Here is a 23,766-nt window from a genome sequence, read left to right as displayed (position 1 = left end):
ACGGGATCAGTGTGTATTAGGATTCAAATTACATATTTCTATGAGATATGATACAAGTTCATAATGATGATGATATCAAAACGTACAGATTGCCATTTTCACATAATGATAGTTAGCCGTGGAGCCCTGTTGTGTATAAACTGGGCCTAAATCAATTGTACTGATGCATTGTAGCTATGTACCTTTTCTCTTCTATTTTTTGTACAATAGAAACAAACAAGATTTAACATTTAAAAAAAAACTATTAAACTGATTATTAAAATACATATACATTCTTTAAAAAAACATAGTTAAAAGCATAACCAAAACAGGAAGAACCAAATGCATCAAATAAAGATGAATTTCAAGGTATTCTGAATCTTTGACCAAAAGCTATGCAAATTAAATGACAAATATTTCCATCTATGCAACATATTGCTGACACTCTGTATATAAAACATTTCAAATATTATATAATACAAAAGGACTGTTTTACCATTACAATGTTTTCTTTGATAACTAGTTCCCAGTGAAATTGTCTGCCTTGAATCTTAATAGAATGTTTTCATAAGTAACTAAAACGTAAGCATGCATTTATAGAACGATATCCTACTAACTAAAACAGCATTAAAGTACTACATGTATGTGATGCACAATGCACATAAGTGGCCTAGTTTAATTTTATTTATTTATTCACCTTCTATAGCTGCCCAACTCAATCAGGTGACTTTGGGTGCTTAAATTTTTATTTTGTTTTATTATGAAAAAAGTTAAAGAATATTGAAACTCGTGTTATAAAATGGCTGCTTTGATCCTGACTAAATTTGGCAAAAAAAATCATTTTAACTGCAAAGATGCATAATTGAAAAGGAAACCATAGATACCAGCAATCTCTGAAATCAGGACTACAATTTAATACTAGTTGATGAAAACTGTGTGATGTAATGAAAAATTATAACTGCTTGTACTCAGGGCCTTGGAGATTTATATATGCAGTATGTATTCAAAATTGCAGTTTTCATTCTTGATTAAAATGAGAGATAAAATGAAGAAGTCTCTGGATACAAGGACAAGATCTGTTGAAAGCTGAACAAGCACAGTCAATGTGATCAGAATAGATTTACTTATTCCTCATCAACAATTAGGGACTTTCCCCATATGGTTGGCATAAAATGACCGATCCAATGGATGTACAGTTCAAATATGATTCTATTTTTTTATGTGACAGAAGCAAATTAATGTGTTTAGATTTGCAAATTAATGTGTTTAGATTTGCTCTTCTTCATCATTAAAATGAATGAATGTACTATTAATAAGAACCAGAAGTACACTTTTATTTATGGATTTGGTTACATTTTCTTTTCTTTTCTTTTGAAAATTTTATTTGGGTTTTCAAAAAAAACCATAATACAAATAAAACATCTTTTTTTGAAAATAGCATGGTCCCAGGTTACTTCTTCATACAGACACAAACTCAATTTCATGCTCACTTTTATGTTCTATTCCATATCTTATTACTGTTTTACATTTTCTACATAGTTTTTCTCCTCTCTTAATTTTCTCAGTTTTATTTTAATTATATCATTTCTAATCATTATATTTATACTTTTGTCTGTCCTGTTTCAATTTCATATTATCTTTTCTCATTAAAGAAATTTTCTCCTGTTGTTACTAATTGGAGTATGACACCTTTATATCTTTCAATTTTATCCATTCAACTCTTATTTAAGCTTTAATATATACTTTGAGGTTATAAAATTCAATATAATACATAACTTCCAATCGAATTCTGCTTGGTACATTTTTAAAGTACATACTATATTCTTAAAAAGTGATTATAAATATATGTAATTAAAACACTCATTCCATTCCAATTCAATTCTATCATTAATATTCATTAAAGTCTTAACATCTTTAACATTATTTTTCAATTAAAATAATACTTCCTTGGGAACACTTATAAGCTTTCTCTAATTAATTTTTCCCACTATTTCTCTTCCCTTATATTTTATAAAACATTAAATAATTAAAATGTTCCCATCCTTCCCTAATTCAATTCTCTCATTCATTTTATTTCATTTATTTATTAACAAACATTTCACTAGATTACAATAACTATTTTATCCATCATTTTAATCATACATTGTTTCATATTTTCTAAAATTATTTCTATTTCTAATATAACAATACTATCTTATGTACTTTTGCAGAATCCCTTTTTCAATTAAATTTTCACCCATTATCTCTTAAATAGGCCCTGTTTCTCCATATCTTGTTTCTGTCCTTTATAACTTCTTTTCCTTTCCTTCTTCCCTCTCTTCTTCTCCCTCCCCCTTTTACCCCTTTGTCTCTCTAGTTGTAATCCTCTCTTCTGTATTCCTCTCTTCTGTTGCTTTCTAATTTTATACTTATTTTTCAAGTTATTATTTCTTTTCTTGGTTGTTTTTTCAAATCTTAAACTTTTCATTCTCTTTCCCCCCTTTCCTTTCCCCCCCACCCCACATAAAATTACTTGTTCATTAAAGATGGCTTCTTCTTTGTCCCAGTCTTCTTGTTCTGCAGGCATTTCTTGTTGTTTTTCATAGTTCCAGATCTCCATTTCTAAGAATTGAAATACGAAGCCAAAAAGAACCTCTCCCTTCTTGTGCATCTTCTTTGTACTTTTTAAGTTCCATTTTCAGTTCATCTAAAAGTAGTGCCATTTTAAAACACTTTTAAACAACCACCTGATTGATTTTAGTCATTCAAATGCAATAACCAAAAATCCAGAGATCACCAAATAATCCAAATACTCCCAAGCTGTTTCTTCATGCTTCTTTTTTCCACTTTCTCTTCCTGGGGTTCTACTATTTTGTAGCCAAGTTTCAGTTAAAATGTATCTTTTAAAAGTCTTGTTGAGGTTTTACTGTAAATTCCTTTTAATTCCAGGCAGTCTCCTTCCTTTTTTTCCAGATCCTGCCCTTTTATTCTTTTTCTCTCCTTTCCCGCTTTTAAAAGGTTTTAAGTATCCAGAAATCTTAATTATCCCTTTGACATTTTATTTTCAGCTTAAATGCCTATTGATGTCAAAGTGGATTTTTTTTCCAGTTTCTTATTTAGATCTCTTAGCTGTCAGTATAGGGAAAAGGAGAGAAGAAAAAAACCCAAATCCTTTCCCTTTTCTCTCTCCTTCACTGCTTCTGACTCTTCTTTGGGAACAATGTTACTTTTTTTAAAGTTTAAATTCCAGGGTACCTTAGTTGTTGCTTTTGCAGTTTAACCCAGTCAACCAAAACTTTCTCTTCTTATCTTCTTCCTGCACATTCTTTTCCGGTCGAGTTCTTCTTTGAGGTGGCCATTTCTGACCACCGCTGCAATCGCCTTTGGGAAAGGGAGTAATGGCCAGCCAAGGAGGAGAGATGCAGCTCTCCTCAACCCTGCTGGCAGTCTCCCCACTCTTCACCACCTCTGCGGGGTGGCTTAGCCCTGAAACCAACCGGCTCAGGGCGCTCCAGCGGCGAGCACGATCGAAAGCACGCATTTATGCCCATAAAAATGATATGTGAACATATTCTTTATCAATTAGTTTCTGAATGCAATTCAAAGTGCTATTATTGCCTATAAAATCATAAATAGCACAGGGACTATTTGTTTCCCCATAGCATTTAACTTTCTGTGCATTCCAATAGAGTCAGCTTGTTTCAAAACTCATTAAGTAATGTCATGTTGTTTGTCAATGTTGTGGTACCTGCTGTTTGAAACAACATCACTCTGCAGATTCATATGGCCTCATTTTGTCCACCTTCAAGAGTTCTTTAAAATACTACTTCTTGTGCCAGGCCTTGGGTAAAGATGGTTGGATGGGCCACTTTAAGCTAGGGCAGTCTATGGAAGAGTAAGTGGTTTTGTTCCTTCAGACAAGTTGATCATAGAATGGTTAATTTAGTTATGTTAAGCTATCTAGAAGCATCATGCAAAATAAATGAATAACTATACAAATAAATAAAGAGAGGAAAAACAGGGATTTCAATGAACAGAGAAACTTAAGTATATGAACATGATAGCAAACAATAAATAAACATAGAAGAGTTTTTATTAAAGTAGGAAATTCTGGTCAGAGAAATGGTAATTTTGAATAAATAAAAGTAATGCAAAGGGACAGTAAGAGGCCCCAAGGAGAGAAAGAAAAAAGATCAATACAACACTGAATACAATCAGAAATCCATTATTTGGCTAGGGGGAGGATCTAATTTAATTGATGCACTTATTTATTTTAAACCATTGAATTATTTCAAACCTTAGAGGGAAGTATTACATACAAACATAAATAAACAATTCAACATGATGTACACAAAAAGAACAATAAGAATTAATATATAAAGAGAATAAATAGATAAATTAATAATTTCAATGGAAGGCAGCTACAGAAAAAGCTTAGTTTCGTTTTAGTGTTGTACAAAAAGTGACGTTCTTCTGAAAATTATCCATGATGAGGTAATGAAAAGAATAAGAAAATAAGATGTGTTCATGAGCAATCAGTTGACAATGTTATGCAATGTGAAAAGGGTTGATAAAGGAGGATTTGGGATTTTCTTTTTCCTTTCTAAAGAATGAATGGAAACATATATTTATTAAGGATCATTGGAATCACATAGAATAATGCATATTTATTATGCAATAAATGCATACTATTTTTTCTCCACCACTCATTCTTACACATATCATCAAGTCACTTATTTCAAAGTCATCTGGGTACAAATGTCACTCAAATATGTTGTAGTTAGATGGTTAGCTTCCTAGCGATCTATAACATTTATCCTATTGTGACTTATAGGTGCTTACATTATGGCGCTTTTATTACAATTGTACCTTAATATAATATTTTATCTTGTATACTGAATATGTATACCATGTTTCCCAGAAAATAAGAGCTATCACAAAAATAAGCCTTAGCATGATTTTTCATGTGTACCTAATATAAGCCCTACCCCCAAAATAAGCCCTAATTAAGACCCCACCCACTTGGTCCCACTGTCTGGTTGTACAGGGTGGGACAAGGCGCGTGTGTAAAAATCAACCTATGATGGGAGTGGGGAGTGCAACGGCTCCACATGCCCCACACCCACTTACCTTAGGACTGCCACAACCAAGCCTCCCATGCCCCAACATCTGTCACATCACTGCCTGACTTCTACGGCTGCAGAAGAACTTGAGCAGCAGCACGACAGGTGCTGGGGCATGGGTGGCCTAGTGGCAATGGTCCTAAGGTAAGTGGGTAAGACTTCCTCTGAAAATAAGACCTGGTGCTTAGTTTGGGGCCCAAAAGAAAATAAACACCGAGTCTTATTTTCGGGGAAACACTGATGTTTCATTTAAACTTATATTTGTGTTTGTAGGTGCAATGTGTTTTAGTTGTGAATCTATGATGCCATACACTAAATAAATAAACTTTAATATGTTGAATTTTCCATAAAGAACATCTTACCATTGTTGTTTCTGCAATGGATCCAAAACTATTAATGAAGATGTTGCATGTAACATTTACTGGAGGCCCTAAAACACATTAAGGCATGAAGAAATTAGTGTCTATACGAAAGTGAAGTTTGTACTATTTTCAAAATGTATTAACAGGCTAAATTTTAGTGGAAAAATAAGATATTTTAAGGTACAGTTGAATATTGAATATTATATTGGCATGGTAATCATGTATCTAACTTCTTAAAATCCATTAGTAATTATGATGACTTGGGGCATGGCACAAAAGCAACAAACTCACAAAAATAGGTAAAGTTCCTTTAATATTTTCAACTTGCCCCCCAATGTCCAGTTATCATTGGCTGGAGAAAAAACTCTTCCAAGAACAGTTTTTAAAGGGAAGAAATTCCGTCTGAACCCAAAGTACATATAAATTATAAATAAAAATCAACACAAGTCACGTTGCAGCAATTAATGAGACAGGGCAGGATAAGGAATTGAAGACTTCAAAAGATAATGAAACACACACAGTTGGGAGGACTCCATAACCAGATAAGACTTGAGAAACCAAAATAATTCATACTTTGCTTCCAGCAAGGACTTGTGAGCAAACACCCTTTATATCCTGTTTTCCTAGCTTCAGCTAATGAAGGGAATCAGGGCCCTTTTCTCCCCCGTAACCCATGTTGCTCCCTTATCTGTTCCTCCCTGCATGCCCTAGGATGAAGAGGGGGTGGGCCTGGGTCTTCCTCTGAATGAATGCCCTTCCCCAGTTTCCTTCAAATCCACTGGAGCTATACTCCCACTCCCTGTCAGCTGTTCCACCTCTCCCTCAGAATCAGATTCCAACAGGGGCATGACAGTAATTGAACAAGCTTCTAGAACATTTCTTTCTAAACAATAAAGAATTTATGATAGTTGAATGAAATATTTGGATGCTTTTGGAATATAATTTTGTGCAACTTGTTGAGTAGTTGATTTTACTTTGAGTGATACAATAGACAATACAATTCTACAGCACAATGACTAAAAGTGATATTATTTCACAAAGCTATTCCTTCAGTCCAATCCAATTCAACCTAGTCATACTGTATAATTCTGAAAACTAACAAGGGTATTTCATGCTAGTATCATTATTCACACATGGTTTACACTATAATTGCAAACATTTAGAGGCAAAAACTCTTCTATTTAAAACTTTAAATTACATCATAGGTCAGTGCACAAATAAAATGTTAAATATTTCCAACAAACGACATAAATCCTTTCATACTTGTGAAAGGAAATTCACTTCATTTCTCGGCAATTATTATAGATATTTTTTTAAATCATTTGAAACATGTCTTCTTATAATTAAATTAAAGAGAAAAATTAAATTCTCTTCCCAAATGGTTCAATGTATCTTAGCGAAATGAAGGTGATCATATGATTATTTTATTATTTTATGCCTATTTTAATGTCACTTCCATGTTTTATGTGTGAATGACCAAACCCTATCAATGAAGTTATTGTCCAATTGATAGCGGCAGTCACAAAACACTAATTCAAAAGAAATCTGGTAGCTTGCTTGCTATCACATTCTTTATTCTTATAGGATACCTGTTATCTGCCTATCTATCTATTTTTCCATCTTTTGTGGGGACAAGCAGATACAAACTAATAAATAATGCTGTAGCCATTCCTTTTTTTAAAGGGCCTATTGACCATGAGACCCATTGTAAATTTATAAAAACAATAATATAGAAGTCCCAAGCTAATGTTTTATTTTGAAGCATGGTAACTTCTTTTTAAATTTTAATTAATTTTAAACAAAATTAGTTGAGTTAATTAAACTAGTTGTATATAATTCCCACATATTTTATTTTTCAGATATATAGCACTGTAGATAAATAATACTTTGTTTATTTTCTGATTTCTGCTTAACTGGAACCCAAGTATTTGTAAAATACCACAAATTATCACCAGGTTGGGTTGGGTAGATTCAGAAAATTTCAAACAATATTCTAAATATTTTGAAGTTGCAAAATCCACTAATGGCTTTACATATGTCCCATTCTACACTATAATATAGTAAATCAGGGTGATTGCACTGTATATATCATAAGCTTCAGTATCCAATCACTAAATGAATCACTAAGATCTAAGTTTTCTATTTATATCTTTTCTTCTGAGATCTGTTTAAAAGCACGAATAAAGGAGGGGAAATTATCTGTTCAAAATAACCTTTTGTTCAGAATAGTTTTATATTAAATTGAACTGGAAGTTGTGCTGGTAAGGTAAACAGCAATAAATAAATATAACAGCTTATGTCTTGGCAATAGTTGTGTAGGAATGAAAAGTAACGAAATTATAATGCAATATTAGAAGTACCTTTCATCTTAAGTAATTATAGAAGTTTATATCCATCCAAATTTATTTCTAATGGTCTGTGGATCAGTGTAGCATTACATGGCTACATATCAACATCCAACCCTAGGTTAACCCACTGGAGTGTATGGAGCTGTGCAAGTGGGAAGATGAGCAAAGTCTGAGCCCATGAGTGAGGAGTGAGCCAAGTCGAGCTGAGGAATGAAGAAGGACAGAGGAACAGCAGATGGTGGAGAATGCGCAAAAGAGGCAGTGTAGGATTAAAAAAAAATTTACTTCTGTGGGTGTGGCTTAGTGGGTGTGGCAGGGAAAGGAGACTGTAAAATCTCCAGTCAGAGGTGGTATTTGCTGGTTCTCTGAACTACTTAAAATTTCTGCTCCCGGTTCTCCAGAACTGGTCAGAACCTGCTGAATACCATCTCTGCACCAGGGCCTCCATCCCAGGGCTCTTTGCCAGTTTACTAGCCTGCTTTTCTGAAAGTATAGTGCCCTGGGAGACTCCATCTCAAGGTGGATTCAGAAGATCTGGGACTGGCCTGGCAGCAGGTGTCACCACAAAGGTGCAAAGGAGGAGGGAAGGAGGAGGGGCAGGAAAACTATTTATTTTTAAGTTAAAGAAAACTCTTAAAGCATACAGGTCTACGCTAAAGTGAAGATACTGCTTTTTTAACTTCTGGCCTGAATGGTCCTCCAAGGCCTGAAAAATAATTCAAGGTTTCCTCCAGACTTAAAAGTTGAGAAAAACTGTGCTAAATCATACTGCTTAACTCAAATAGTTATTTGTTATTTGAGTTATAAACACATAATAAAATTATTTGGTAACTCTAGGATATTTTTAATTTTTGCTTTGCTCTGTGCAAAGATTTCAATATTGCTTTTCTAGATTTCCCTTCTAGTGTATTTGTAAAGCTATAATATTTTTGTAATTCAGGATTTATATTTATGAAAGCACACTGAAGAAGATCAGCCTGCCCACAAATGCTTATGCTTATTTTAACTATTTCCACTTTCTCATATTTGATTTTGATTCTGTCAAAGTCTTTCCAAGACTCCACTAGATTTGGAGCAATCCTTTAATACCTTTCTGTACCTTCATATAATTTCTCCCATTGCATTGTGGGGCTATGCATTTCTTTTTCTCTATTTTCTTAATTCATTAAAAACAACCAAATAAAAGCAAGTATGTGGAAAGAAAAACACTAAAAAACTCATGTCATCTCTTAAATAACTGAAGCAACTGAAGTATTCACATATATGCACAATTCCCCATGTAAAAGAGAGCATGATTGAACTACCTGCTCTGCAATTGTTAAAAATTGAAGCCTCAAAATTAGCATAATAAGCAAATTTGCATATATAAGAATTAGCTTATTAAATAATTTATTCCCTTTTCTAGTTAAATCACCAATTTCCCCTCACAATTCATTTTAAATGCCATGATTTCTTTCCATTCTTTAGCAGCCAATTTTTACTCCCAACTATTCTGCTTTTGTACATTTGACCATCCTAACTGATATCAGCTTGATATATTTGTTTGTTGGTTTGTTAAATTTATTTGCTCTTGAAAAATTATACAATAAAAGTTGCTAAGGAATCTTGTATTTTTTTTATTGTACCATGTAGTCTTTACTTTTCACTATGGATTTTACTTCCAGCTTTGACTTATAATGGATAGTGTACAATTCAGTCAACCTTGTAAAAAGATACAATTACAGAGTTTGATTTGTTTTCACTGTATCCATAGATTTTTGTTTGTGTTATCTAGTTAGATAATATTACTACTATTAGTAAATTAAAACAAATAGTACTATTATCTAGTATTACAAAAGCATGATAATTTAATTATAAAAACAGTAAGATTTTAATAGCTGCAAGGACCTTAGATTTCATTATAATAATATGTTGGTTATGAAATTGTTGCTGGATTATCAGATTATGTTTCCCTTCCCCAGCAAGTTAGTATTATTGGTAAATAAAATAGTGTCTTATTTAACATAGTTAAATATCTTAGTTTCAAATATATTTGTGTAAATTCAAAATAAACCCTTTTATATTCTTTCAAAAAACTTCATCGTGATCCTTTTTACGTTGTAATTCATCCAGTATCTACTCTATTCTTTTTCTAAAAAAAAAAAAAAAAAAGATTCATCTTTAATTAAGCTTCTCCCTTGCAAATTCTTTCCAAATTTCAATATGGATAAAATGTATAGAATAAAGGCCATAATCTAAATTGCAGTTTTAGTTAAAATGTGTTATTTAAGAAAGTAATTTAGAAGGAACATTAGCACAAATGAAAATATTGGAACTAAATAAATAACCTATAAGATTAAATTACCTTTGAAATTTGGTCTGATTCTTGCATCATAGCCAGACATTCTTCCCATTAATTTATCCAGAAAATCCGAAGGAGACATGGGCATACTACGGGATCTCGCACTGTCAATTTCCTTGGTGGCAACCAAACTAAAAGCAAAAAAAAAAAAAATTCATCGGTGTAACCATACATTTTTTTTCAGGTCTTAAAAACTATGTCTTTGTAAGATGAGGTTCATCATTTGAGTTCGGCATCACAGTCAAAGTCAACCCTCCCCAAAGCACCATATGATTCGCTAGATTCTATTTCAATATTTCTTTTAACCAGTCTCACTATTGTTTTGTGAAAAACAATGTCCCCTAAACACTGAACAGGTTATGAGCTTTCAGCTGCGATTCAAGGGTAGATTGTCACCTTGACTCTGCTATCCTTTCAAAGATCCTTGAAGGCCTGTTTTGAATGTCCATTTAGGTTCAACCATGTTGGCTTAGTTTATGATGTATATTTGTTCCCTTCATTATGAAAATATTTTTTCTGGTTTCACATACTTTTGGTTCTATTTTTAATTAAATTATGGCCAGCATTATTGTTAAGAGCTATGGTGGCACAGTGGGTAGAATGCAGTACTGCAGAGTACTTCTGCTGCCTGCTGGCTGCCTGCTATTAGATAGTTTGAATCTCATCAGGCTCAAGGTTTCCATCTTTCCGTGGTCAGTAATATGATGACCCAGATTGTTGGGGGAAATATGCCAACTCTGTAAAATTGCTTAGAGAGGACTGTAAACACTGTGAAACAGCATATAAGTCTAAATGCTATTGCTATTGCTAAGTGGTTTAAGGAACTTGCATTATTTATTTTTATTTTATTTAGTTATTACATTTATTTACTGCCCTTCTCAATTCAAGGTGACTCTGAGCAACTTATAATATTAGAAGCTAGGAAACCATAAAACATAAATATTTCTAAAGACAATAAAATAGAAGTACAATCAAGAATGAAATTACATTTAGAAGATGGGGAGGTATTATAAAATAGTTTAATCTCAAGTTTTTAACATGAAAAATGAGGATTCTTTTTCTTTTAACTATAAGACATCTGTTTTTTGTTCTTAATTATTATTTGATTCATTTTATATGGATTAATTAATTGTACTTCAATTAGAATCTATTAAAATGCAGCAGTATATAATTATAAGGAGCAAATAAATATAATATATAATAAAAGTGTTCCTTTAAAAATTTGGAATGTAGTATTAGGATACAGCTAACAATGGGCTAATAACTATGTCTATTTGAAAAAAAAAACAACTACTGTGAATAGTAGAAGTATTGATAACTAATACTAGTAATGTTTAAAGCATCCTGTTAATCTTCATCGAAAGGTAAACGTATCAAAGATGAATCTGCTGGTGAGGGAAGACAATAGAAAAGGTTAGGATTAACATTTTGTAATTAGCCAAAATTACAAAAAACCAACCCAATATTTATCAAAATTCAATTGGCAATTGTATGCTTTTAACCTTAACAGGAAAGTTATCATTTTTAGCTACTATACAGTGGGGGTTTTTTACAGCTCAGATCAAATAGCCATAGCTTGTTCATCTTGTAGTAGCCTTTTGTAACTATGCAAAGTACCTATGTAAGAAAGGAAAAAGGAAAAAGTATTATTATATATTATTTTAAAAATCCCAGACAAATATACCATCTGTAATATCCATCTAGCCTCTGACAAAGGATTATGGAATCCTCAGTATTCACCATTTTTGCTGAAGGTGGACAGAACACTTGATCCTTTCCACTCACTTAAACTTCTTGTCTACTTTCTAATTATGCTACACAAGCACATTTCTATTGTTAATTATAAAAAACTAATTTAGCCAGGTATAGAGACAAGATGCAACATAGTTCACCTTCTTCTCTATTTTGAATCACTGTTTTTCCAACTCAAGTCTTACTTAGTTTTGTTGAAAGAGTTTCTCAAAAAAATAGTTCTGGCGTGATTATTAAATATTGTACATTCTGCTATGATCTGTACAGAAATCAACACAGTAAGGCATTTGATAAAATATACCACAACCTACTACTACATATAATAGAAAAATATGTTAGACAGCATCACCACCAGATGGATTCGTAACTGGCTGACCAATCACACTCAATGCGTAGTCCTCAATGAAGCTGCATCTACATGGAAGGAAGTATGCAGTGGTTACCCCAAAGTTCCGTTTTAAGCCCAGTACTCTTCACTATCTTCATCAATAATTTGGATAAGGAGTCAGATGGGGAACTCATCAAATTTGCAGATGAATCCAAGCTGGCAGGAATAGCCACCATTCCAGATGATAGGCTTAAGATACAGAAGAATCTTGACAACTTGAACATTGGGCACTATCTAACAAAATGAAATTCAATTATGAAAAAAGTAAGGTTCTAAATTTAGGTAAGAAAAATTAAATGCACAGATATAGTACAGGTGGTACCTGGCTCAATGGTAATAATTCTGACAGGGATCTTGGATTCCTAGTGGACAATCACTTAAATATGAGCCAGCAGTGTGCTGAAGCTGCCAAAAAAGCCAACGCAGTTCTAGGCTGCATTAACAGAGGAATAGAAATAAGACCACATGAACTGTTAATACCATTTTATAATGCCTTGGTAAGACCACACTTGGAATAGTGCATCCAGTTTTGGTTGCCAAGATATAAAAAAGAGGTTGAGACTCTAGAAAGAGTGCAGAAGAGCAATGCTAGGGGCCTGGAAGCTAAAACAAAGAAAGAACGGTTGCTGGAATTGGGTATGTATAGGTTAATGAAAAGAAGGACTAGTGGTGACATGATAACAGTCTTCCAATATCTCAGAAGCTGCCACAAAGCAGAGGGATTCAACCTATTCTCCAAAACACCTGAAGGCAGGACAAGAAGTAATGGATGGAAGCTAATCAAGGATGAAAGCAACCTAGAGCTAAGGAGATATTTCTTGACAGTTAAACAATTAATCAGTAGAACAACTTGCCTCCAGAAGTAGTGAATGCTCCAACATTGGAAGTTTTTAAAGGAGAGATTAGACAACCATTTGTCTGAAGTGGTATAGGGTTTCCTGCTTGAGCAGGAGTTTGGACTAGAAGACCTCCAAGGCAGGGGTGGGTGTCTACCAGTTCTGTCTACCTCTGTAGAACCGGTAGCTCTGAAGAGCAGCAGACATAGAACCGGTTCTATGTCTGCTGATGTTTTTGCCCACCCACCCGCACGGGCTTTTACCTGACCTTTACTTCCTGCTTTTTCAACTTCAGCTGTTGTGTGAGGCACAGCTGCAGTTAAAAAAGCAGGAAATAGGGCTGTTTCAAATGCTGCTTCTCTGCACACAGCATGCTGATGACGATTTACAGGCACGCGCGTGCAGCGTGAAGGGAAGCACATTGTAAATCACTGAACCTTCTAAATCACTGAACTGATAGTTAACCCTGTCGGATCCCACCCCTGGTCCAAGGTCTCTTCCAACTCTGAAATTCTGAAATCTTGTTATAATCATTAAAGAAGATATATATAGAATAGAATAGAATTCTTTATTGGCCAAGTGTGGTTGGACACACAAGAATTTGTCTTGGTGCAAATGCTCTCAGTATACATAAAAGAAAAGATATATTTGTCAAAAGTCAAGAATCATCAGGTACAACACTTAATAATAGTCATAGGGTACAATCAAATCATACTAGGAAACAGTCAATATAAATCGTAAAGATACAAGTGACAAAGTTACAGTCATACAGTCACAAGTGGGAGGGGATGGGTGGTAAGGAGTGATGAGAAGGTTAATAGTAATAGTAATGCAGACTTTGTAAATAGTTGGACAGTGTTGAGGGAATTATTTGTTTAGCAGAGTAATGGCATTCAAGAAAAAACTGTTCTTGTGTCTAGTTGTTCTAGTGTGCAATGCTCTATAGCATCCTTTTGAGGGAAGGAGTTGAAACAGTTTATGTCCAGGATGTGAGGGGTCTGTAAATATTTTCACAGCCCTCTTTTTGACTCATGCAGTATACAGGTCCTCGATTGAAGGCAGGTGGGTAGTAATTGTTTTTTCTGCAGTCCTAATTATCCTCTGAAGTCTGTGTCTGTCCTGTTGGGTTGCAGAACCAAACCAGACAATTATAGAGGTGCAAATGACAGACTCTTCTTAAAATCTTCTTAAAATCTCTTGCTCTTCCCATCAATTTTTTGTTAGATTAACAATCTTATTTCATGTCCCTCTGTCTTTTTAATTTGCCTATTTTTGCCATTTTTAATTTTTTGTTAGATGAATAATCTTATTTCATGTCCCTCTATCTTTTTAATTTGCCTATTTTTGCCATTTTTAATTCCTTGGAAGGCTTTATTACTTTTGCAAGTCCTTAAGCAAAGAAATTAATATTGTATATTGGTGCCATCTCTAGATCAAGCAACATTGTTCCCTATTTACTGAAATAGTTAAACTCTTTAGAAAAGGTTTTGTGCTATCCCAGATGACCAAAGTACTGCAAATAACATTTGACATACAAAGGGACAGTTCTATTGTGAACCTTTCCTGTTGTTACTGCTAGTCAGTTGATATTCAGGTTGATACGATCCTGGAATTGGTGTGGTGATCTGGAAGAAATGGTTCTTTCCCACTTTCCAAAGCAGAAGACCCTGTAAGACAATTCTGGAGGCAGCAGGGTTGTGCCCATTCCATTCTATATCTGGTTGGTGTTAGGGTTAGGGTCAGTTATGAGTGGAGATTAAATAATAACAATAGCAGTAGCATTTATACCACCCCTTAGCATTTTACAGTACTCTCTGGGCAGTTTACAGTGTATAAGCATTATTTGCTTATTGTGCCCAATAATCTGGATCCTCATTTTACTGATCTCAGAAGGATAGAAAGCTGAGTTAATCTTGAGCCCTGTCAGGATCGAACTGCAGGCTGTGGTCAGAGTTTTGCCTGCAATACTGCATCTTAACTGCTGTTCCACCAGAGCTCATAGAAGATAATATCATGAGGACAAGGAAGAACACATGTTATTTAGTATACTTTTATTTTTATTTTTTATGTTATTTTTATTTTTATTTGTCAGTTGCTTACAAGATAATAGGTGTAAGTAAAAACATAGTTATGAATACATGGATACTTATAAGAAAAATAAAAATAAAATATAAAAGACACAGTAGGACAGGGACGGTAGGCACGTTGGTGTGCTTATGCACGCACCCTACAGACCTCTTAGGAAAGGGGTGAGGTCAATAGTAGACAGTCTAAGGTTAAAATTTTTGGGGTTTGGGGAAGAAACCACAGAGTCAGGTAGAGTATTCCAGACATTGACCACTCTGTTGCTGAAGTCGTACTTCCTGCAATCAAGTTTGGTGCGATTAACCTTGAGTTTGTTTCTATTGTTTGCTCTAGTGTTGTTATGGTTGAAGCTGAAGTATTCATTGACAGGTAGGACATTGTAATGCATGATTTTATATATTATACTTAGATCGGACCAAAGGTGGCGTAGTTCTAGGTTTTCTAGGTCTAGAATTTTGAGTCTGGTGGCATAAGGTATTCTGCAACGAGTAGAGGAGTGGAGAACTCTTCTTGTGAAATATTTCTGGACTTTCTCAACTGTGTTAATATCAGATACATAATGTGGGTTCCAGACTGATGAGCTATATTCGAGTATTGGTCTAGCAAATGTTTTGTACGTTCTAGTTATTAGTGTAATATTACCAGAGAAAAAGCTATGTAAGATTAGGTTAACAACTCTTAACGCCTTTTTGGCTATGTAGATACAGTGGGCTCTAGCACTTAAGTAATTTGAGATGAGTACTCCAAGATCCTTGACAGAGTTTGGACTTGTGTTTGATTAAGTGAGAATATGAAAGGCTGCCAAGTTTTATGAGTTTTATTGAAATATTGAAAATATTTAGCAAAGTTAGAACACAAAGCAAACATATGGGATTCAACAAGAAAAAATTCCCTGTGTCCAAGGAAAGAAAATCATATAAATCAAACTCCCTTCAGAAGAAAACATCTACCAGTTGTTCTTTATATGTAATAGGTATCCAGGGACATGGACAATAATAAATATTTAAGTGATTGACATGATACAAATATATGACTTAGGTATGTGTATGTAACAGTGGGATGCAAATACAATCAGCCATGATTTGTGACGTTGTTACACATATTTTCTTATTTTTCCTGTTATCAAAGTATATACTAGATTCATATTCCCTAAACATCATGGAACAATTATGCTTAGTTAGTTCTTTCAACAAAGTTAAATATTCTTCATTAAAGCACAAACAACTAATAAAAGCTACATATCAAATTTAATACAATTCTGCTACTACCTTGGATCTTTAATGTGATTTAATAAAAATGTAAGCAATATACTATCAAATCTGGGCTACAAAACTCCAGACTACTGTTTTTCCTATGGCTTTTTTAAAAAACTGGGAGTTAATGATTATCCAAGTGCCGAAATGGGACCGCATGCAGAGGGGGGCACCGGAAACCAGAAGAGCAGCTCCCCAGCATAAAAATACAGGACCAGTGATACTTAGGTACTCTTCGAATTACAACCACAATTGAACCCAAAATTATGATTACTAAGTGAGACATTTGTTGTTTCTCCATTTGCAACCTTTCTTGTCACAGTTGTTAAGTGAATCACTGCACTTGTTAAATTAGTAATTAAGGGTTGTTAAATAAATATTGATTGACATTGACTTTGCTTGTCAGAAGGTTGAAAAAGATGATCACATGACCCTGGAACACCGCAATCATCATAAATATAAGTCAGTTGTCAAGCATCTGAATTTTGATCACATGACCATGGGGATGCTATAACGATTGTAAGTGTGAAAAACAGTCATAAGTCTCTTTTTCCTATTATGTTGTAACTTCAAATGGTCATTAAATGATCTGTTGTAAGTCGATGGCTGCTTGTAGAAGCTATAGTGAAAACATCAAATGTTTGTCATGAAAGGTTAACTCAGCCAGTTCTCTCTATGAATATGAACAAGTCTTCTCCGGTGTATAAAGGTTTCTCTGTCTGAACAAGGTCTTAACATTCATGTATCGATTGGATGAAGACCAGCACTATTTTATCAGGGAACAAGTTATACTATCACCTACAGTTTCAGGGATGCCACCCATGAGAGAAAAGAGTGCAGTCTACATATCAAAAAGATATCAACATGAAATGAATGAAGAACTTTCGTAAATTATTTTTGACCCTTGGCTTCTGGGTGAAAAGAAAATGCTTTAGCCTGGCAGTTTTAAGCAAAGAATAAATGATGATCATTTGCTGCAAAACACAGGAAAGGCTTTGTCAAGTCAGGACAAGAAAGTAGCATTGCATGTTAAGTGACAGCATTATTGTATTCTATAATACTCATACAAATATTGCAGGAAAAATAAGGGACACTATATTTATATGAATAATATTGGTAATATCAGCATTTTACTGTGATGTACAAACCTGTTCTCCATTCTAAAACTCACTAATTAAAACTTATTAAGATACATAGTACAGATTGTATTTAAACAATGTTACTCACCATTTGATTCCAATGAAATCAAATTAAAGATGACTAATGGGTGACTAACGTACTTTAGGATCTCATCCAGTAGATTAATTCAATACATTGTCTATTTTATCCCAGTAGTAAATCAGGCAATGGAAACCAGACATTTTTGCATAATTGTTAGTTATTCAAATATTAAAGGCAGCTATACAGGAAATTTCTAAATTCCCGAAGTCCAAAACAGTCAATGGGGAAAAGGGACTAGGATTTCAGGTATAAATATAAGATTGGGAAAACTCTCTTTCATAAAGTACAGGTAGGGAACCTGTGACGCTACAGAAATTGTGGAACTACAGCTCGAACTACAACAATTTCAACCAGCATGACTACTGATGAGGAATTGTATAAGTACAATTCAGCATCATATCGAGGAGTTATCAGAATCAGAAAATTCCAAACATTAACCTGCGGCCCCATGGAGTACTGTGGAGGAATTTTCTATCAGATTGGCTGAATCTTTTTAGAAACTTTGAGTGTGGTAAAATATGGTTCCATGCACACCTTTTCTTGCCCTCCCCATAGAATTTTCTGAGAAAGAAAAATGCAAATAATCAATAAAAAAAGATCAAAGCTATTAATATAACAGATACTGGCATGACTGGATCTATCCTAATTTTTTAAAAAGCCTTTAAATATAATTAAAAACAAAACAAAAATAAGATTCTGGGGTGGCTGGACAGAAGCACCATGCATACATTTTATTGTGGGTTCTTACTTGTCTTAACAAATCTTCACTATAGTGATCTTACAAAAACATTGTAGCACAGTACAATGTTCACTTCTGCATGGTTTGATGATGCTAATGTGGTTTATCAAATATCTTTTCTTGTGCACATTACCACTCACTAGTTGCTTTTATTGTTAGAAAGTATAGAGGTTTCTATAAAAAATACTTGTTTTACCATATTTGTTTACTTACAAGGCTGTAGGCTACTCCAAATGAAATTTACTCTGAACAGATTACACATTTTATTTGGATAAATAAGATTAAAAATATATAATGTCTATAATAAAAATAATACCACACAATTTAGTGCAATAAATTATAAACCAAAATATTAGAGAAAAGGGGCAGTTCTGTCCCTAAGGCCTAATTTTTTTTAGATGCAGTTTTGTACAAACTGTTTCTCCTCCTTTCCATTATATGTTTTGTTTTATTTTATTCTATGTAATTACTGCTTATATATAGGAATTTATAGGATGATCACTTCTGGATAGGCATCAATAAGGTTTAGTAATGTTTGGGAAGCATCCACAAGATAATTTCACTATGCTAACGAACTATATAAGCAAGACTAGAATATATTCTTTCTTTCTTTCTTTTAACTAAAACACAAGATAATTGGTTGTAAAAATGTTTAGATAACAACAGATGTGTAAAATAGAAAATCATTCCATAGTCTATACAAGGACTCTTGCTCACTTAGGATATGCACATTTTTTAATAATTCAAGGCTAGAATCATCTAACTATCATTTTTTTGCTGTCAGAAACATTTTTATTGATACCTTTATTATATTTTAACTTTTTGACTGAAAATATTTAAATAAACACTTCTCAATAGTTTTAAAACATTATTTATTTATATGATGCATTATTTTCTCATGTGAATGCTTTTTTCTCAAAAATAAAATCTAATAATTTTCAGTGTTAAGAGTAACATTAAAAGGGCTTGCCACTGCTATTTGTATTTTTGAGACTATTATTTACTGTAGATAGTTGATATGTCCTTTCAATAACTTGCATATATATTATGCAAGATGTATTCAATTCTTGAAAACAAAACATCAGAACAGACTTGCATTTCATATATCTTGGTAAAATTATTTATAATAGTTAGAATTCAGCATGGCATAAGATTTTTGTGGAAAAGATTCCTTATACTACATGATTTGTAAACTTTATATATCACTGAATATTTACAGTGTAATGTTTGAGCTTTACTAGCCAGTAATACCTTTGTAAATTACTTTAAAAACATCCAGTTTTGTCTTCCCATTTCATTTGCATAAAATTAAACTGTCTTAAATCCAAACACCTTAGTTTGAAAGTGTTTGTGATATCAGTTACAAGAAATATAAATATATCCAATAAACTTCAAATATAAGAGTAGTATTCAAATACAAAAAGAAAGCTTTTATATTCTATTTCGTCATGTCTCAGAGTGGGGTGGATATTTAGGGAAAAGATTTATGGAGAAACTTACATTGCATTTTTTTTATTATTGTCATAGGTAACATATACATAATTTTTCTTGTTTTATTTATTCTATGAAAGTAAATTTGAAGAGGAGATTAAGAAGAGACACAATAATTCTCATATATTTATGAAAACAGTCTATCATGTAGTTTAAACTAAAAGATATATAATATTTACACATGGATGCCAAAAAGCAGACTTTGAATACTGATTGAGATTCATCTTTTTGTTACACTATTAGGAGGATGAAAGTTACGTCCTTTTGAATATTTGCTATGCCTTGCTTCATTTGTGCTGTCCTCCCCCCCCCCCCCCAACACAGTATGAAACAATGATGCTTAAGAGAACTGAGGGAGTTTAAAGCAGTATAAAGTGCATCTGAATCAAGGGCAAAAGGAGGAAAGAAGCATTTGATCTGCCAACAAATAATTTGTTCTAATGCACCAGGCTAGAAACCAGGAAACTCTGAGTTCTAGTCCTGCCTCAGGTATGAAAACCAGCTGGGTGATTTGGGGCCAGTCACTCTCAGTCTAACTCATCTCTCAGAGTTGTTGTGGGGAAAATAGGAAGAGGAAAGAGTATTAGGTGTTTGCTGCTTTGAATTAGTTACAAAAATAATAAATCAAGATTTTAAAAAGTACTTATAAAACAGAATAAAAATATTAGGACAAGAGATTAAGACAAAATAATATTGTCCAGAATATACCAGGTCATCATCCTAAATAATGTCTGCAGAATATTAGATTACAGAATCCGTTTTACAGCTCTATCATTGCACTCCCCCCCCCCCTCCTTGTCTATTTACATCACCCCCAAAACATATCTGCTGATATTTATCGAGGCTTACCTGAGCAGCACCGCAGCTTCCCACAGATAGAATCCTGAGACAGCAGCACGCAGGTATTTAATGTGGGCCATGGTATGGCGAGGTATTTACAACCTGCTCCCAAAAGAAGGTGTCCGAGTCATAAGGGGACGAGGAGGCTCCGAAGGATCGGAGAGTTCGGAATGAGATCGCTTCGGTAGCTGGAAAAGCGGCCGAGTTTTCAGGACCCTGGAGAGCTCCGCGACACTCGACAGAACCTGTACGAACCGAGGACGTCTTTTCCCAGGGTGATCTATTCGCCGGCGCTTGGGATGTCGTGCATTTTGGGGTTGTTGTTGGCAACCAGCTCGCCGAGGTTTGTATTGTGCATCTAAAGAGAGAGGCTAATCCCAGAGGGCAAGACCAGGCAGCCAATGAAGGGCATCGGGAAAAGGCAAGCAGCAGCAAAGTACACCTACTTTGAGGTTTTCCTCTGTCCCTTCTTTCCTTCTCTGTCCAGAAGCCAATTCGCCACATTCCTGAACACTGGCAATGGCAAGACTAGAAAAGGAAGGAGGCGGAGACAGATTCAAAGCAGTGGACTCCCACCGACCCCAGTAGGGAAGCTCTCAGACGGCTGTGCAAGAGTTGTTTGACTAAAGAGTAAGAGAGAACGGGATGCAAAAATGAGGTGGAGCAGGGACAAAATTGGTACTGTGATCCCCTCAAAGGGGTATCCTTTAGCAGAGGAAAGAGGAAAGAACTTATGAACTACAGGACAGAACTACGGAAAGGGACAAAACATCTTCCAAAGGAGATAGCTTTTTTTTTTTAAAGAGTTTTCATGGATTGATATGCAAACCTGCAATGCCTAATGTAAAAATGGGTCACTCTGGGAATAATTTGTCTTGAAGTTTATATCAAAGGTTGAGCTATAGAACCCTGGAGGAAACCTGTGATGATCTTAGAAAGGAGAATTATTACCAGTCTTTTGTATATTTGGAAGACTTGTGGAGAAGGAGTTGGATTGCATCCCCGCCCCCGTTTTTTTGTCTTTTTCTGTCTCCCTTTCTGTTTCTCTATGAAAGCATTCGAGATGGTAAAACTTTCACTCATAAATTATCAATATGAATGCTCTATTAACAAAGCAACATAAATGGCCTTCTCTGAGGATGCATGTTCTATTTTATTTATTTAGGTGCACTGACATGAGTCTAAATAATAAAACACATATACCAAAATATGTGGGTGATGACAAAATAAGCATTATAATTTCACGTATTACTTAATGTAAGCATTTTTACATATAAACATCATTTTTAATGAAATCACCTATCACTTAAGTAGAAATTAGCAAACTCCATCCAAATTAAATTAATATGATTACTATTTGTAAATGCATAGTGCAATAAAGGTGAAAGCATGTTTAGGTTCCTTTTATACATTTTTTTTAAAAGTAATTGTCTTGTTTTCCTTAGAGATTGATGGGATCACTAATATTTTTCATAGTAGTACTTAAAACTTATAAACTGGCATTTCTAATGTAAACATAAAGAGGCTCTACTTTATAAAGTAGTATTCTTTATGCTTCTAATATTCTTTATGCTTCTAATATGCTTTATTTAGTAGTCCCAAAATGTTGTGCTATATGTAGCAATTTATTTTACTTATTTTACATATTTTGATTTGTTGTTGTTGTTGTTGTTGTTACCTTTATTTCTTTTCCTTCCTTCCTTCTCATGCACATACACACTCTAAAATATTTTATCCTGGTTTAATGTTGACACAAGGTTGAACATTACAATATTTTGATGAGAGACACATTTCCCTTTCATTTTGTGTGTTTGTGTTGTGTGCTTTGCGTTCTTCTAAACCTTCAGTTAGATATACATATACTCTGGTCTGGAAATCTAGCAAGAAAAGGCTTTAAATATACTTCTCATTTATTTATTCATTCATTCATTCATTTTTATTTATTTAAATCATGTATATGTCTACCCAAACCTAGGCAAGTCACAACCATAAGAAAAAGCAATATGTTCAAATGGCAAAAGCAACACAAAATCCATAGAAATAAGATCAAAAAAACTTGATGCCACAATTAAACTTCACAAAAGCAATGTTAACAGTTTCCTCCTACTCCAATTTTACCTTCTCTTCAACACTTGGGGGAAAGCCAGTTCTTAATGGTTTTTGAAGGTTAAAAGGGTAGCAGCTACCTGGATCTAAAGGGGAAGTTTGTTTCATAAGGTGGGGACTTCCTAGAGTCTGCAAGATGGCAAGTTTTTAGGGAAGGCACCTAAAGTGTCTAGAGAAAGGATCCAGTGATTACAGATTATTTGACAAAAGTAATTATTTTTGTTATAATGCATCATTTATTAGCTTTCTAAGCTGTAACCCCAAATCTTGATGCAGATTTATAGTGAAGTGGAGACAACAGGTTCCCTGTGTTCCACCTGAGGCCCCATGCTATTGCCTGGAGTTATTTAAAAATAAGAGAAAATAAAGTTGCAGGAACATATTCACATTTCTGTGTAACTGGATTTTAGCATTTTAGTTCAAAGAGACTGTAGAATCATATAATGTCATTAACTGTACCATGTAGGTCTACAAAAGAGGAGAGTGGAATGTAAGGTTATGGATTTAAGCCAATTATGCATGTTAAGCCAATTTTAAAAAATAGTCCACACTCTTCTAATTTTGTTTTAATAAGCACTTTTCTCATTTAAGAGGTTCCCCCCCCCCCCCGATATTTAGTTGAAATCAGATTCCCTGCCTTGCCCCAGCCTACTTTGGGAATAACAGAATTCATCAGCACATTTCCTAAAATCGTTTTTGTTTTTAGAAAGGTTGTAAATGTGAAGCATTCTACCACTGATGGACAGATTATCTGAGATGCCATTGCCTGTTTTCTATTTCTTCATGCTATTTATAAACCAGCTATCTTTTCATATACATGGATTTATAATGCTTTGTCTATTAACTAGGATTTTTACATTCCCATCAATTTCATTACATAATAGTACTTCATTACATCTAGTAGTAAACTACTAGTCACTAAT

At 34.0% G+C, this 23,766-nt stretch overlaps 1 protein-coding gene across 2 annotated transcripts in view; it reads right to left on the bottom strand.

Annotated features, from left to right (window-relative positions):
- GLRA3 (glycine receptor alpha 3) overlaps window positions 1–21,327 on the bottom strand; it is an 82,769-nt gene extending 61,442 nt beyond the window's left edge. For both annotated transcript variants that reach the window (XM_087936406.1, XM_087936405.1), the window contains exons 1-3: window positions 20,747–21,327; window positions 10,136–10,263; window positions 5,444–5,511 (exon numbers count right to left, since the gene is read on the bottom strand). In XM_087936406.1, coding sequence (XP_087792532.1) covers window positions 5,444–5,511; window positions 10,136–10,263; window positions 20,747–20,817 — 267 coding nt within the window. In that variant the 5' untranslated portion in view covers window positions 20,818–21,327. The remainder of the gene's footprint in view (window positions 1–5,443; window positions 5,512–10,135; window positions 10,264–20,746) is intronic.
- Between the last annotated feature and the right edge of the window lie 2,439 nt (window positions 21,328–23,766).

The sequence above is a fragment of the Pseudonaja textilis genome, chromosome 6, assembly GCF_049901715.1.
Source record: "Pseudonaja textilis isolate UNSWEBS1 chromosome 6, rPseTex1.2, whole genome shotgun sequence".
Taxonomy (NCBI): domain Eukaryota; kingdom Metazoa; phylum Chordata; class Lepidosauria; order Squamata; family Elapidae; genus Pseudonaja; species Pseudonaja textilis.
This window is presented reverse-complemented; position numbering and strand designations above follow the sequence as displayed.